At 31.9% G+C, this 17,963-nt stretch overlaps 1 protein-coding gene across 1 annotated transcript in view; it reads right to left on the bottom strand.

Annotated features, from left to right (window-relative positions):
- POLN (DNA polymerase nu) overlaps positions 1-17,963 on the bottom strand; it is a 331,195-nt gene that overhangs the window by 241,302 nt on the left and 71,930 nt on the right. The window contains exons 11-12 of the mRNA XM_051966741.1: positions 9,174-9,257; positions 8,731-8,826 (exon numbers count right to left, since the gene is read on the bottom strand). Of these exons, the coding sequence (XP_051822701.1) occupies positions 8,731-8,826; positions 9,174-9,257 (180 nt within the window). The remainder of the gene's footprint in view (positions 1-8,730; positions 8,827-9,173; positions 9,258-17,963) is intronic.

Below are 17,963 nucleotides of genomic sequence, written 5' to 3'. Positions count from 1 at the left end.
TCTCCATCTATTGAGATAATCATATAATATTTGTTGATTTTGTGATTGAAATGGTCCAGTATGCTGATAGTTTTTCCAATATTGAACCAGCCTTGTATTCTTAACATAAATTTCACCTGGTCCTAGTGTATGATGTTTGTGATATATATCTATAATCTCCTTGCTATATTTTTATTTTAGAATTTTACTTCAATATTCATTAAGGATATTGATCTATGATTTCCTTCTATGGTTTAGGTATTTAAGCACTATATTTATGTGCAATGTGGTATTGCCCATTTTTTCCAAATAGTTTATAGAGTACTGGAATTCATTGATCTTTAAATGTTTGGTAAAATTCACTTGTGAATTTTGGCCCTAGGAAGGTGTTTTCTTAGGGAATAGATTGATGGCTTGTTCAATTTCTTTTTCTAAGTCTAAGTATATATATATATATATATATATATTTCTAAGTATACTGTTTCCTCTTCTGTTAATTTGGACAATTTTTATTTTTGTAAATATTCATCCATTTTACTTGGATAGTTATATTTATTGGTATATAATTGGGCAAAATATCTATGAATAATTGTCTTGATTTCTTGTTTAAGGGTGGTAAATTCATCCTTTTCATTTCTAATATTGTTAATTTTGTTTTTTTCTTTTTTAAAGAAAAATTAAATTAACCAATGGTTTATCAAATTTTTTCATAAAATAGCTCCTAGTTCAATGATTTCTTTACTTTCAATTTTATTAATATTTTCTTTGATTTTGAGGAGTTCTAATCTAGTATTTAATTGGGGATTTTTAATTTGTTCTTTTTCTAGTTTTTTTAATTGCATGCCTAATTTATTGATCTTTTCTTTCTTTACTTTATTGATATAAACATTTAGAGATATACATCCCCCCCCCTCCATGTACTGCTTTTGCTGCATTCCCCTTTCAATTCTTAACTGGAAGGCTTAAAATGCAAATATACAACTTTCAATTAAAACAATGACATAAAGGTATTAGAAAACTCAACTTTCCACATGAAAAGAAAAAGATTCTCAAAAAACAATAATGAGAAAACCAAAAAGATAGAATTGAGCTCCTCCATCAGTCCACAATTACACGTGCATGCACACGCACACCCACATATATACACACACATAAATAGCAGTGTATGGTAGTTATACCAGAAAGTTAAGGCTCAGGTATATCTAAGTCAAATGAGATAGGACAAGAATCTATGCTAGGGAAGACAGTATAAGCTCCCAGAAATAAGACCTGAAGCCATCTAGTTCTCTGAAATGGGGACAATAAGTGAAGAAAAAAATTATCATGAACTCCAGTAATCAACCTATCATAATAGAAGCAATGGACAGAACTAGTTCCCAGTAGTCAATGTACAGGGAAACACAGGGCCAGTTCAGAACTTAGCCACCAAAAGTTTGGAGGTAAGAGAGCAATGGAGCTGTCTAGGATGACTGAGACCACCATGTTCTCTAACATCCCAGTAAGGAATACCAAGGCCAAGAGAGGGACTGAAATGAACTCCTGATTGAGAATAATGAAAAGGGGAGAAAGAGACCAATGCGTACTTAAACTTAGAAGTGAACCACTAACGCTGTATGAAACTGAAGTCAGAAATTGAGGCAGAGGTCAGGGCTTGATACCAGCCACCCCCATCTAGATGAGCTGCAGACTCAAGACTATAGGATGGGATAGAGCCAAACAAGGCCTACCCATACAGACAGAAGAAAATATGAGTAAACAATAGACAACATCAAACACAATGAAGATATACTATGGATTAAAAAACCCCCCAAAAGGTAAACCCATAAAAAGAAAGTAACCCTATAGTAAATACAAGAAGATCCTCAGAAGAAAACAAAGATTCAAAATAAGGATTACAAGAATAAATGAAAGCAGTTAAGAAAGAGAATAAAAAATAATAGTAAAAATGAAATTGAAGTTTAGAAGGGAAAATGCAAAGGAAAATAAATAGCATAGAATAAAGATTAGAACACATTATAAAAGTAGTGTACTTAAAAATAGAAAGAAACAAAATGACAGTTACATAAGATAAGGAATATTAAAATAAAATTTAAAATTTAAAAAATAGAAGAAAATATAAGGTATCAAAAACCAATGACCTACAAAATAGATCAAAGAGAGATCATTTAGGAATTCCTGAAAAGGATGGCCAAACAAAAATGTAAATATCATATTCAAGAACTCATAAAAAAGAAAACTCTTTTTAGAGTTTAGAAAACTCTTATTAGAAGCAGGGAACCCATAAAAAAAAATCACTTCATTAGTGAAACACCAAAATAAAAACAGCTTCTAATGACATATCCAAAATACAAAAGTTCCAAATCCAGAAAAAATAGTGAAAGCAATCAGAACAAAATTATTCAAGTTCCAATGAATCACAGTATCACAGAAAACTTAATAGCAATAACTACAATGGAGGTAAAATCTTGGAATATGCTATTCCAAAAGGCAAAATATAAAGACTTTCAACCAAGAATAGCTAACCATAAAAAACTGATAATAAAACTATACAGGAAAAATAAACTTTTAATGGAACATAAAACTAAGGCATTTTTAATGAAAAGAATTTTAGTGTCCAAAATGTGAACAAAGATATCAAGAGACACCTAGAAAGATGAATAAATTTGAGCAATTAAAAGTATGTAAATTACAATGAAATGTTCTTTCCTAATCCTGATTTCTTCAAATTTTAATAGAAAAATATGATAAACCCGGGCCTGTGTATAATTTTGTTCCAATTTTTGTTTAAGGGAGAAAATAAAAAAGAAATAAACAGAAGAAAGAAAGAAGAAGAGTGTAATTTACTATTCTATATAAATGAACTGTGAGAGAAGAGTACACAAACATGAAGGAAATGCTGAGAGGAGAATGGACAAAGAGTTAACCCAGGTACACACACATACAAAAAGAATGCTGGGGGTAGAATGACATTATTAGAGAGAGAAAAGAATCAATTAGGACATAGTTTTAAATGAAGTAAATTTCAACTCTGGATTGCTGATCACAAAGTGGGAAATGAATTAAAAACAAAGAAAGAAGGCATAAGAACCATAGATTGGTGTTAGGTCTTGATGCAAAAAGGAGGGACAGAGTAGTAGAAACCAATCACTTGGGCAAAGTATTAAAAACCAATCACTCAAATACACTCAATATAATTAAACAAATTCCTACTTTTTCTCCATTTCCCTTTATTCTCTGCCATGAACATGGCTGCTAAAAAAGAGGGGAACGTGTAAGAAATTAGTTATGAAAGAAGGAAACTCACAATTCATAACTATAAATGGGGCTGTAAATTGGATACAAATACCCATAAAATGAAGATATGTAGCAGAATAGATAAGAAAGCAAAATCTGACAATATGTTGCTTATAAGAAATACATTTGAACAAAAAGTTACATGAAATTCACATGAGGGCCTAGAGCAGACTTTATGTTTCAAGTGAACACAAAAAAGAAAGTTAGACAACAGTAAAAAAAGACATTACTAAAAAAAAACAAGCACAGAAACTACATATATCTAAAGGCACCATAGATAATAATATCAATATTTAATTTATATGTATTAAATGGCATAGCATCTATGCAGTTGGGATAAAATTAATCAAACTATAGGAAGAAATAGATATTAAACTATAACAGAGATTTCAATGTGCCCCTCTTAAGCCTATATATCTCACAAAAATAAGAAATTAAAGAGCTAAATAGAATTTTTAAAAATTACACATAGGAATAAAATTATACATAGTAAATCTCTGGAGATTAGTGCATGAGAATAGAAAGGAATATATTTTAGCTGTGTTATGACATGTTTACAAAAACTGATCATATGCTAACATAAAAATAATCATAAATAAATGTAGAAAAGTAGATATATTAAACACATAGTTTGCTGATCACATCACAATAAAATTTTATTCAAAACTGGAGCTCAAAGAAAGGATGCTAAATAATGCAAACCTGAAAAATCTGTCCAACAGCAAATCATTGCAACAATACATAATTTTACTGAAGTAAAGAATAACAATGAAGCCAGATATAAAAGCATATGGGATGCATGGGAGTAAAATATATCTATAAACATTTTCATCAATAAAAAAGAACAAACATATTGATAAATTAGGTGTACAATTATAAAATTAGAAAATCAACAACTCAAAAAAACCCAACCAAATACAAAAATAAAAATTCTGAAAATCAAAGAAGAGATCAACAAACTTGAAAACAACAACATAAAAGAATTGAGTTCATAAAACCAGAAGCTGGTTTAAAAAAAACTGAACAAAATGCTAGCAAAGAGGTCCTTATTTCATAATAAGAGAATTATACACTATGACCATGCTAGATTTATTACAGGAATTAACATTTGATTGAATATTATGAAAATGGTAAATATAATGACCATATAATTACAGTCAAATATACCATATGAAAAATAGTCATTATAATAAAAAAAGTTAAATGTGTAATAATAAATGAACTATTCCTTTAAATGATAAATAGTATTTATCTAAAATCAAATGTGAGTGTATCTGTTATGGAAAAATGACAAAAGCAAGAATATATACTCTCAACTATTATTTTATCTATTTCTAGAAATATTAGCTAAAGCAATAAAATAAGAAAAATAGATGGATGGAGAAAGCAGAGGAAAAGCAAAAATAAGATGACCAATACTTTTAGATGATTAGTCAACTTAAAATTAATTGAAATAATAATAAAATAAAAATAATAATAAAAATAAAATAATAATAAAATAACAGATTATGAACCTTTCTGGGTATTACAAATAAGATCCAGCAAGAAGAGAAAGAAAAAAGAAATTCTATTCAAAATTACTAGAGAATGGAAAAAAGATGAATGAATTTTAAAATATGATTACAAAGCATTCTCCACAGGAAAAAAAGAGATAGATATAAATGTCAGAAAAAATATTTGCTGGGACAGCTAGGTGGTACAATGGGACTCCAAGGAGACAGGATGATCTAAATTCAAATCTGGCCTCAGACATTTGAGAGTTACTAGTTGTGTGATGCTGGGTAAGTCACTTAACTCTATCTCACCAAAAAAGAAAAAAAAAAGACATTATTTGCTGATTAAGACTAGATTTTCACAAAGTAACAAAAATGATAATACTATCTAAATTAATGTATCGACTCACTAACAAACAGATCAAACTTCTGAAAGATTCCCTGATAGGCCTAGGAAAAAGTGATAAAATTTATCTGCAGAAAAGAAGTTCAAAGATCTCCATAATATGCAATTTTCAGGGATAAAGTTGATTGGTAAAGTTTATCAAGATAAAATAGGTTACATGTTGTAAAATACTATCTATCCCTCAAAGATCATATGCAAAATAGAAAGGGAACCTAAATGTTTACCACCAAATCAATTCTAAAGTTCACAAAGATAATCATAAACACCAATATAATTATAACCCTCAGAGTGATTTACATTGATATTTTGAGCACTTTGTTTTAAAGGGAAACTTGTAGAGCAGATAAAACTGTGTAATGTTTTTAGGACTATCTAGTAAGAGTCTTTTTAAAAAAAAAAAAAAATCAATCAAAAACAAAACCTACCAAAACCATGTTCCAAGAGGAAAGACTGGCAGAGACAAGGAAAGCACTATGCTGACCTTCAATGTGGAACTCTTATTATGAAATGAGTTTCCTAGATCGTTAAGCTACACTCTAGTTTGAACTCCATTCTATATAGATATTCATTGGCCTATGACAAACTGCTTGTATTCTACCATACCCATGAAAAAATGGAAATAAATAAAATTTCACTAGCCTGTATTTTCTTTTTCTTTTCAAGAAAAGTATTCCCAAATGGCAATGAAAAAGCCTTAGTGAATAGAAAGTTCCTCCTATTCCCAGTCAACACTTAAGACAACAGCACAAAGAAATAAATGTAATTGGCAAGAAGCCTGCTGGTCTGCCGTAGAAGAAAAGGAGCTTAGTGTTCAGGCAACTTATCCACGGCAGCAAGACCACCAACGAATGAATGACTGTGGGAGTACCTTTTATTATCTACATTTTCCTTAATTAATAACTGAAAGGGCAATTTAAGGATGGAAAAGGCTTTTCTTTACTGCTTTAAAAAGAAGAGAAAAACAGATTGCTTTGTTTCCTCAAAAATTCTAGTTGCATCCATGGGTCTGTAAGCTAACAATGGTATTTGTTGTTCTAAGAGTGACAAAAGAAAGGAAAAGTAAAGCAGCACAGTCTAATGGAAAGGTGCTCAATTGGGAATCAGGAATCCCAGCCCTGCCATTTGTAGCTCTGCCTTTGGGCAAGATATTTAAGCTACCTGAGATGGGAGTGGGGAGAGGAAGGAAAGTGGTCAAGATGGCGGCATAAGACGCAGCCTGGAATCAGTTCTCTTTTTAATCATCCCAAGTCAAAAATAAATGCAATAAAAAGAACAAGAACAAGATAGGGAAAATAAAGTTACCACTAGATAATTCTTATAGAAAACAATATTAATAAAAGTTCAGCTCACCACTCTGCTCTTCCAGAGTTCCGTTTCCTCAGCTCATGTCCAGGCTGACTCAGAGCCCAGAATCGGTCCTCCCTTAGAGCTGTGGAAAGGTAGGCATCAGCTCTTGTAGTGAAACCCTTGGCAAAGCTCCAGCTGGACTCTCACTCTCTTGGTGAAGAAGATGGCACAACTCTGAGGCTCTGTCTAGAGAAAAGATGCTGGCTACAAAGAAAGATGGTGGCCCAGTAGAGAACAGCCTCTTCTAGTTTCCCTTCTTTAGTTTTCTAACCAAACCCTCCTTATACTCTTTGAGCTTGATGCTCATGAAGCTGATCATCCTCAGTGAAAGAAAGGAAAGGAAAGATGAAAAGAAAGGGTCTGGTAATATGAAGTTTGTTACAACTACCTAATAAAGATAGAAAGTACTGGATAGCTAACAAGAAGACCCAAAGACATTGGGAAAATCACTTTCAGGTCCTCAGGAGCTGTGTTCATCTGAACGTAGCCCACAGAAAGTTCATATAAGTATTTTTGGATGTTATATCACATTGCTGAGCTGGCATTCCAGTGAGACCTTATGATGTTTTCCAGAACTTCTATGTGATATTGCCTCACTCATATTTATTTGTGAAGTTTCTTTTTTATATTCAAGTACAATACTATATAAGTGTGTGTACACATATATATATACAAATATACATATATGTATGTGTGTATTCACATATACATACACATACAAATACAAAAAATAGATAGATAAATAAATATCCTTTTAAGAATTTCATCTTGTTAGATTTACCCCATTGCTCTAGCTTATCACAATCTTTGTGGAGTCTAATTGTCATTTATTGGATTAGCTATCCCCTTCAGCTTTATGTCATCTGCCAGTTTGATAATCATACTACCTATGCCTTAATCCTTTGTCCAAGTCATTGATAAAATGTTCAACAGTAAAGAGCCCATCCAGTCCCTGGGAGTGCCCTACTGGAGACCTCCTACTACAGTGACATTTAACTATTGCAAAAATGAGATGAGGCTGGGCAAAAAGAGTTAAGGACAACAAACAAGGATAGGTTTTTAAAAATCCATACTGAAGAAGAAAATCAGGGGCATGAATTCAAGTAACTAGACCCAGAAAAATTCATTTATTGGTTTTTAAAGAACTGGAAGATATGTTTGTGAGTTATTGAGTTAGGAAAATTCACTAAGAAATAGGAGACATACCAAAGAACTATAAAAGATCAAATGTTGTCTTAATTTTCAAAAAAGGAAGAAAATAAAACCAGCAAATTTGACTTTGATTCCTGGGAAAATATAGACAATAGTACTAAACAGATGATTAGAGAGCACCAATTCATCAAGAAATCAATTAACAAGAATTTATTTATAAATGTGCTATGTGCTGTGCACTATACTAGATACTGGGGATATCAATGTGAAAAGGAAAAAAATCCCTATTCTCAAGGAGTTTATATTCTAAGAGAAGAAACAATATTTATATACAGAATAAATATATACAAGATGAATATTAAATAAAATGACTAAAACAGCTAGTGATGGAAGGTACTAAAAGTTGAAGAGAAATAAAAGTTTTTGTGTACAAGATGGTGCTCATGCTGTATCTTGAAAGAAGAGATAGATTGTGTAAGACAGAGATATACATTCCAGGCATGAGGGGCAATCCAATGCAAAGATAGGGATGGGCATAAAAATGTGTGGAAATTTATGGCTGTAAGGATAAATGAGAGTCAGATAACCACACGCTTTGGTTTATTGACTACTAGGGTGATTAATAAGTGTTTGATGACCTGAGTTGTTGACTAGCTTCAACTCCTCTTATCATTTTCTTTTTCCTCCTCTGGAATTACTCAAATTTATAAAATGTTCTAAAATGAACTCAGGAAGAAAACTCATCTTGGAAATTGGGATCAACCAACAGAAAATACAAGACTATTACTTCCCTGGTTCTAGAATCTAGATTTCTACTAATGAAGCTTGAAACCCCCTTAGTTTAGGTTAACTTGTCATATTTACAAATCATATTGAGACTTCAGATAACTAAAATCCTGTATATATCCCACTTTTATGGTTGTACAATTCATTTCTTTAGCTTAAACATAGCACTTCACATTTTCATGCATATCAAATTTCATTTTGTTAAATTCAATCTATCTGGAACATCTTAAAGGTAAAGAGCCATAAAACAAAAGAGCAATTTTCACTTCTCACCGTGGCTTCCGATGTCGATGGATGTTTCTGTAACTCAGTTTTGGGAACAGTCTTACTCTTGCACAGCAAGTGTAGCTTTAGCTTGTCAAATAATATCTGAATAAATTAATATTTCAGATGATGAAAATCTTTCCAAATTAAATAAACTAAACATCTACAACAGTAGCTAATTTATATGGTTACAAGAGGTACAAATAATGAAAAAGGAAACTAACAAAAAGCGAATTCCAGTTAAATTATAAAAATAATTCAATTCTAAGTTGATCTTTAAAAAGCTTTGAAATAAATACATTTTAATATAAAAATTAATAACACAATTTTCATATCATTAATATAACAGTTAACATTTATAACATGACAAAAATCTTCCATCTAATTTTTGATTAATAAATGCAGTTCCCAAAGGATACTATTTTGTATAAAGCACCAAGATAAAGATTTACCTCTCCAAGTTGATTATTACTAGTAATAAGAAACTGCTCTCCTGCAGCAACATGAGCTTTTTTTTCCAATTCCTTTAAACGAAACTGCAAAAATAACAAATCAAGTTAATTTTACTAACCTCAGTTTTAAAGGATTTCATAAGACGACAAGAATCTTTTTAATAGTAATAGCTTTTTATTTTTCAAAATATATAAAAGATAGTTTTCAACATTTACTCTAGCAAAACCTTGCATTCCAAATTTTTCTCCCTCCCTCTCCACCTCCTTCCTACTCTAGACTGCAAGTAATCCAATATAGATTAAACATGTGCAATTCTTCTATATATATTTCCACATTTATTATGCTGCACAAGAAAAATCAGATCAAAAGGGGGAAAAATGAAAAAGAAAAAAACAAGCAAGCAAAAAACAAAAAAGGTGAAAATATTATTTATCTACAGTCAGTCCTCATTGATCTCTCTCTGGATGCAGATGGCTCTCTCCATCACAAATCCATTGGAATTGGCCTGAATCATCTCATTGTTGAAAAGAGCCATGTCCATCAGAATGGATCATCACATAATCTTGTTGCCATTGAGTACAATGTTCTCTTGGTTCTACTCACTTCAGCTCGTGTAAGTCTCTCTAGGCCTCTCTGAAATCATCCTGTTGATAATTTATTATGGAACAATAATATTACATTACATTCATATGCCATAACTTATTCAGCCATTCTCCAGCTGATGGACATTCATTTAGTTTCTGGTTTCTTGCTACTACAAAATGGGTTTTTATAAACATTTTTGCACATATGGGTCCTTTTCCCTGTATATGATTTCTTTGGGATACAGACCCAGTAGAGATACTGCTGGATCAAAGGATATACACAGTTTGATAGCACTTTGGGCATAGTTTCAAACTACTTTCTAAAATGATTGGATCAGTTCACACCACCATCAACAATGTATTAGTGTCCAAGTTTTCCCACAACCCCTCCAACACTTATCATTATCTTTCCCTATCATCTTAGCCAATCTGAGAAGTGTATAGTGGTACTTCATACTTGTCTTAATTTGCATTTCTCAGACTAATAGTGATTTAGAGAATTTTTTCATATGGCTAGAAATGGCTTTAGTTTCTTCCTCTAAAAGTTATCTATTCATATCCTTTGACCATTTATAAACTGGAAATGGCTTATATTCTTATAAATTTGAGTTAATTCTTTATATTTTAGAAATGAGGCCTTTATCAAAAATCTTAAATATATATAATTCCCCTCAGTTTTCTGCTTCCTTCCTAATCTTGGCTGCATTGATTTTTTTTGTACTAAAACAATAATTTAATATAATCATAATTATCCATTTTGTGTTTCATAATGTTCTCTGGTTCCTATTTGGCCACAAATTCCTTCCTTCTCCACAAATCTGAAGGAGAAACTATCCCTTGTTTTCATAATTTGCTTACAGTAGCACTCTTTATGTCTAAATCATGAATCCATTTCAACCTTATCTTGGTACAGAGTGTTAGGTGTTGCTCCATTCCTTGTTTCTACCATACTATTTTCCAGTTTTCCCAGGAATTTTTGTTAAATAAGGAGTTCTTTTCTTAGAACCTAGAGTGTTTGGGTTTATCAAATACTATATTATTGTAGTCATTGACTATTGTGTCTTCTGAACCTAACCTATTACACTGATCCACTACTCCAATTTCTTAGCTAGTACCAAATGGTTTTGTGGATGATTGCTTAATAATATAGTTTTAGGTCTGGTATAGGTAGGTCATCTTCCTTTGCAGTTTTTTCCATCAATTCCCTTGTAATTCTTGACCTTTTGTTCTTCCAGATAAATTTTGCTTTTATTTTTTTTCTAACTTTAATAAGTAACTTCTTGGCAGTTTGATTGGTATGGCACTAAATAGATTGATTTAGGCAGAACAGTCATTTTTATCATATGAGCACTTGCTATTCCTCTAATTGTTTAGATCTAACTATTTGTGTGAAAAGTGTTTTGTAATTGTGTTCATATAGTTCCTGGCTTCATCTTGGTGAGTAGACTCAAATATTTTATATTATCTACAATTATCTTAAATGGAATTTCTTTTTTTGTTTCTTGTTGATGGACTTTATTGATAACACATAGAAATGTCAATGATTTATTTGGATCTATTTTATATCCTGCAACTTTGCTAAAATTGCTAATTGTTTCTAGTAGTTTTTTACTTGATTCTCTAGGATTTTCTACTTATAACATCATATGATCTGCAAAGAGTGATAGTTTCTTCATTAACTACTTTAATCCTTTCAATTTCTTTTTCTTTGCTTATTGTTAAAGCTAATATTTTTAATATAATATTGAATAGTCATGGTGATAGTGGGCAATCTTGTTTCATTCCTGATTTTCTTGGGAATGCTGCCAGTTTATTCCCATTACATAGAATTCTTGTTGATGGCTTTAGGTAGATGCTACTTATCATTTTAAGGAAAACTCCATTTATTCCTATGCTCTCTTATGTTTTCAATAGGAATGGGTGCTTTTTTTGTCAAATGCTTTTTCTGCATCTAGTGATTGAATCACACAATTTCTATTAGTTTGGTTATTGATATGGTCAATTATGCTGATAGTTATCCTGATACTGAACAACCCTGCATTCCTGGTATAAATCCCACTTGGTCATAGTGTATTATCTTGATGATAAATTGTTGTAATCTCTTTGCTAATATTTTATTTAAGATTGTTGCATCAATTTTGGAACTATGCTCAAAAAGTTATCAAACTGTGCATACCCTTTGATCCATCAGTGTTTCTATTGGGATTATATCTCAAAGAGATCTTAAAGGAGAGAAAGGGACCCACATGTGTAAAAATGTTTGTGGCAGCTCTCTTTGTAGTGGCAATTAATTGGAAACTGAATAGAGGCCCATCAATTGGAGAGTGACTGAATAAATTAGGGTATAAATGAATGCTACGGAATTCTATTGTTGTATAAGAAGTGACCAGCAAGATAATTTCAGAGAAGTATGGAGAGAGCTATATGAACTGATGCTAAGTGAAATGAGCAGAACCAGGAAATCATTATGCATGGCAATAACAAGACTATACCATGATCAATTCTGATGGACATGGTTCTCTTCAACATTGAGTTGATTCAAACCATTTCCACTTGTTTAGTGATGAAGAGAGCCATCTACACCCAGAGAGAGAACCATGGGAACAGAGTGTGGAACACAACATAATATTCTCACTCTCTCTGTTGTTACTTGCTTGCATTTTGTTTTCTTTCTCAGTTTTTCTTTTTCTTCCTTCCTGATCTGATTTTTCTTGTGCAACAAGATAACTGTATAAATACATATACATATATTAGATCTAACATGTATTTCAACATATTCAACATGTAATGGACTACCTGCCAGCTAGGGGAGGTGAGGGAAGGAGGGGAAAATTTGGAACAAAAGGTTTTGCAAGGGTCAATCTTAGAAAAATTACCCATGCATATGCTTTGTAAATAAAAAGCTTTAATTTAAAAAAATTATATTCATTAATATTCATTAAGAAGATTGGTCTATATATTTCCCTCCTATTTTGGTCCTTCCTGTTTTATGAATCAGCACCGTATTTGTGTCATAAAAGGAATTTGGTAGCACTTCTCCAATTTTTCCTAATAGTTTGTATAGTATTGCAATTAATTGTACTTTAATTGTCTGCTAGAATTCACTTGTAAATCCATCTGGCCCTGAAGATTTGTTCTTAGGGAGTTCATTAATGACTTGTTCAATTTCTTTTCCTAAAATGTAATTTAAATAATTGATTGCCTCCTCTGTTAATCTGGACAATATGTATTTTTTGTAAATATTCATCCATTTCACTTAAGTTATGTTTTAATGGCATACAATTGGGTAAAATAGCTTCTAATTATTGCTTTAATTTCCTCTTCTTTTGTGATGTTCACCCTTTTCATTTTTAACACTGGTAATCTGTTTTTCTTCTTTCCTTTTTCTAATCAAATTAACCAAAGGTTTATCTATTTTGTTGGTTTTTTTTTTTTAAACCAACTTAGTTTTATTTACTAGTTTAGTAGTTTTCTTGCTGGAATGACCAGCAGGGTCAGAATACAGAGAGGACTGGCGAGGCTTACATGAACTAAGTCAAATGAGCAGAACCAGATCATTATATACCTCAACAACAATACTGTTTGAGGATCTATTCTGATGGAAGTGGATCTCTTAGATAAAGAGAGCTAATTCAGTTTCAATTGATCAAGGATGGACAGAAGTAGCTACACCCAAAGAAAGAACATTGGGAAATGAATATAAACTGCTTGCATTTTTGTTTTTCTTCCCGGGTTATTTATGCCTTCTGAATCCAATTCTCCCTGTGCAACAAGAAAACTGTTGGTTCTGCATACATATATTATATCTAGGATATATTGTAACCTATTCAACATGTAAAGGACTGCTTGCCATCTGGGGGAGGGGGTAGAGGGAGGGAGGGGAAAAATCGGAACAAAAGTGAGTGCAAGGGATAATGCTGTAAAAAATTACCCTGGCATGGATTCTATCAATAAAAAGTTATTTTGAAAAAATTAAAAATTAAAAAAAATAGTAGTTTCCTTGCTTTCACCTTTGGTTTTCATAATTTCTAATTAGGTATTTAGTTAGGGCTTTTTAATTTGTTCTTTTTCTAGCTTTTTTAGCTGTATATTCTATTCATTGATCTTCTCTTTCCTTATTTTATTCATATAAGAACTTAGAGATGTAACATTTCCCATAAGAACTGCTTTGGCTGCATCCCATAAGTTTTGGCATGTTGTCTTATTGTTATTCTTTTGGGTAAAATTATCAGTTGTTTCTATGATTTGTTGCTTGACCCATTCATTATTTAGGATTAATTAATTAGTTTCCAATTAATTTTTGTCTATTTTTCTATGGTCCTTTATTACATGTAATTTTTAGTGCACCATGAGCTGAAAAGGATGCATTTATTATTTCTGCCTTTCTGCATCTATTGTGAAGTTTTTATGCCCTTATACATGGTCAATTTTTGTATAGGTTCTATGTGCCACTGAGAAAAAAGTATATTTCTTTCTATCCCCATTCAATTTTCTCCAAAGGTCTATCATGCCTAATGTTTTAAAAATTCTATTTACTTCTTTTTTCTTCTTTATTTTGTGCTTTGATTTGTTGAATTCTAATAGGGGGGAGTTTGAGATCCCCTACTAGTTTAGTTTTCTTGTCTGTTTCTTCTTGCAACTCTATTAATTTCTCCTAGGAATTTGGATGCTACGTTACTTAGTGCACATATGCTTAGTATTGATCATTACTTTATCTATGGTACTTTTTAGCAAAATGTAGTTTCCTTCCTTATCTCTTTTAATTAGGTCTTTTTTTGCTTTTATTTGATCTGAGATAAGGATCACTATCTCTGCTTTTTTTATTTCAGCTGAAAGTTAATATACTCTGCTCCAGCCTTTTAACTCTACTCTGTACATATCTCTAGGCTTCAAATATGTTTCTTATTTAAAAAAAAAAAAAGTAGTATTCTGGCGTTTAATCCAGTCTGCTATTTACTTTCATTTTATAAGAGAGTTCATCCCATTCACATTTAAAATTATTAATTCCATATTTCCCACCATCCTATTTTTCCTAAGTTATACTTTTCTCTGTCTTTTGCTCTTTTCCCTCATCACCAAGTGTTTTGCTTCTGATCATCGCTTCTCTCAATCTGCCTTTTTTTCCATTCCTTCCCCCCTTTTTATCTCTTTTCCCTTCTACTTCTGCCCTCCTTTTATTTTCCTTTGCCTTTCTCTTTCTTTTTCCTTCCTACTTCTCTATAGGGTGAGACAAATTTCCATAGCAAACTAAATGTGTATGATATTGCCTCTTTGAGCCAAATCCAGTGAGATTAAGGTTCAAACAAAGTTCATTCGCCTTCCTTCTTTCCCTCAAATGTAATAGGTCTTTTTGGCCTCTTCATGTGATGTAATTTACCTCATTTTACCTCCCCTTTCCTCTTTTTCCAGTACTAACAATCCCTTTTCCACTCCTAGTTTCTTTTTTATATCATCACATTAAAATAAACTTATACCTACACCTATTAAGTATACCCTTGACAAAGATAAGTTCTCAAGAGTTATACACATCATTTTCCAATATAGGGATATAAATATTTTAACCTTTAAAAACATAGTTTTTTTTTTCCCTTCTTTTTTTACCTTTTATACTTCTTGACTTCTGTATTTGATGATCAAATTTACTGTTCAGATTTGGTCTTTTCATCAAAAATAATTGAAAATCCTCTATTTCATTGAATGTCCACCCTTTTCCCCTGAAAAATGATGCTTAGTTTTGCTGGATCATTGATTCTTGGCTGCAATCTAAGATCTTTATTCTCTGGAATATCATATTCCAGGTCTTGTGATCTTTTAAAGTAGAAGTGCTAGGTCCTAAGTAATCCTAATTGTTTTGGCTGCTTGCAGCATTTTCTTTTTTTTTCCTAAGTATTAACATTTATTATATTTCGTTTAGCTCATATGTCATTTTAGGAGCTCTTATAAACAATCTCCTATTATAAAAACTAATTACAAACAATGGATCCGAGTTGCTTTTATGAAAATGACTAATAAATCCTCAAACTAAGCAATATTTTAAGTAAAAACATACTCATTTTGGTTAACATTTCTGAACTTGTGAATGTACACACTAGTTTTTCTTTTCTTTTTTATTAATTATTATAGCTTTTTATTGACAAAACATATGCATGGGTAATTTTTCAAAATTGATCCTTGCAAAAACTTCTGTTCCAACTTTTCCTTTCCTTCCCTCCACCTCCTCCCCTAGATGGCAGGTAGTCCTATACATGTTAAATATGTTAAAGTATATGCTAAATACAACATATGTATATGAATTTATACAGTTGTCTTGCTACATGAGAAAAATCGAATTTAGAAAGAAGATAAAAATAACCTGGGAAGAAAAACAAAAATGCAAGTAAACAATAACAGAAAAAGTGTAATGCTATGTTGTGGTCCACACTCATTTCCCAGTGTTCTTTTGCTAGGTGTAGCTGGTTCTGTTCATTACTGATCAAGTGGAACTGATTTGGATCCTCTCATTGTTGAAGATAGCCACTTCCATCAGAATTGATCTTCATCTAGTATTGTTGTTGAAGTGTATAATGATCTCCTGGTTCTGCTCATTCATTTAGCATCAATTCATGTAATTCTCTCCAAGCCTCTTTGTATTCATCCTGCTGGTCATTTCTTACAGAACAATAATATTCCATAACATTCATATACCACAATTTACCCAGCCATTCTCCAATTGATGGGCATCCATTCATTTTCCAGTTTCTAGCCACTACAAACAGGGCTGCCACAAACATTTTGGCACATAGAGGTCCCTTTCCCTTCTTTAGTATCTCTTTGGGGTATAAGCCCAGTAGTAGCACTGCTGGATCAAAGGGTATGCACAGTTTGATAACTTTTGGGGCATAATTCCAGATTGCTCTCCAGAATGGTTGGATTCGTTCAAAACTCCACCAACAATGCATCAATGTCCCAGTTTTCCCACATCCCCTCCAACATTGGTCATTATCTTTTCCTGTCATCTTAACCAATCTGACAGGTATGTAGTGTTATCTCAGAGTTGTCTTAATTTGCATTTCTCTGATCAATAGTGATTTGGAGCACCTTTTCATATGGCTAGAAATACTTACAATTTCTTCATCTGAGAATTATCTGTTCATATCCTTTGACCATTTATCAATTAGAGAATGGCTTGATTTCTTATAAATTTGAGTCAATTCTCTATATATTTTGGAAATGAGGCCTTTTATCAGAACTTTTAACTAGTACTGATATTTTCCCAGCTTATTGCTTCCCTTCTAATCTTGTCTGCATTAGTTTTATTTGTACAAAAGCTTTTTGACTTGATATAATCAAAATTTTCTATTTTGTGATCAATAATGATCTCTAGTTCTTCTTTGGTCACAAATTCCTTCCTCTTCCACAGGTCTGAGAGGTAAACTACCTATGTTCTTCTAATTTATTTATAATATCATTCTTTATGTCTAGATCATGCACCCATTTTGACCTTATCTTGGTACACAGTGTTAAGTGTGGGTCAAAGTCTAGTTTCTCCTATACTAATTTCTAATTTTCCCAGAAGTTTTTGTCAAATAGTAAATTCTTATCCCAAAAGCTGAGGCCTTTGGGTTTGTCAAACACTAGATTGTTATAGTTATTATTTTGTCCTGTGAACCTAACCTATTCCACTGATCAACTTGTCTATTTCTTAGCTAGTACCAAATGGTTTTAATGACTACTGCTTTATAATATAGTTTTAGATATGGTACAGCAAGGCTACCTTCATATGATTTTTTTTCATAAGTTCCCTTGAAATTCTTGACCTTTTGTTCTTCCACATGAATTTTGTTGTTATTTTTTCTAGGTGAGTAAAATAATTTCTTGGGAGTCTGGTATAGCATGAAATAAATAGATTAGTTTAGGGAGGATTATTATCTTTATTATATTGGTTATGTTGGAGTTTTTATTTTGGGGTCTCTTTCAGGGGTTGATAAATGGATTCTTTCAATGGCCATTTGACCTTCTGGTTCTGGGATATTAGGGCAGTTTTCCTTGATGCTTTCTTGAAGGATGCTGTCCAGATTCTTCTTTTCATTGTAGTTTTCAGGTAACCCAATAATTCTTAGATTGTCTCTCCTGGATCTATTTTCCAGGCCAGTTGTTTTTCCAATAAAGTATTTTACATATTCTTCTATTTTTTTGGTTTTGTTTGATTGATTCTTGATGTTTCAT

Source organism: Antechinus flavipes, chromosome 6 (assembly GCF_016432865.1).
Source record: "Antechinus flavipes isolate AdamAnt ecotype Samford, QLD, Australia chromosome 6, AdamAnt_v2, whole genome shotgun sequence".
Taxonomy (NCBI): Eukaryota; Metazoa; Chordata; class Mammalia; order Dasyuromorphia; family Dasyuridae; genus Antechinus; species Antechinus flavipes.
The sequence above is the reverse complement of the archived record's forward strand: the minus strand, read 5'-3'. Positions and strand labels throughout refer to the sequence as shown.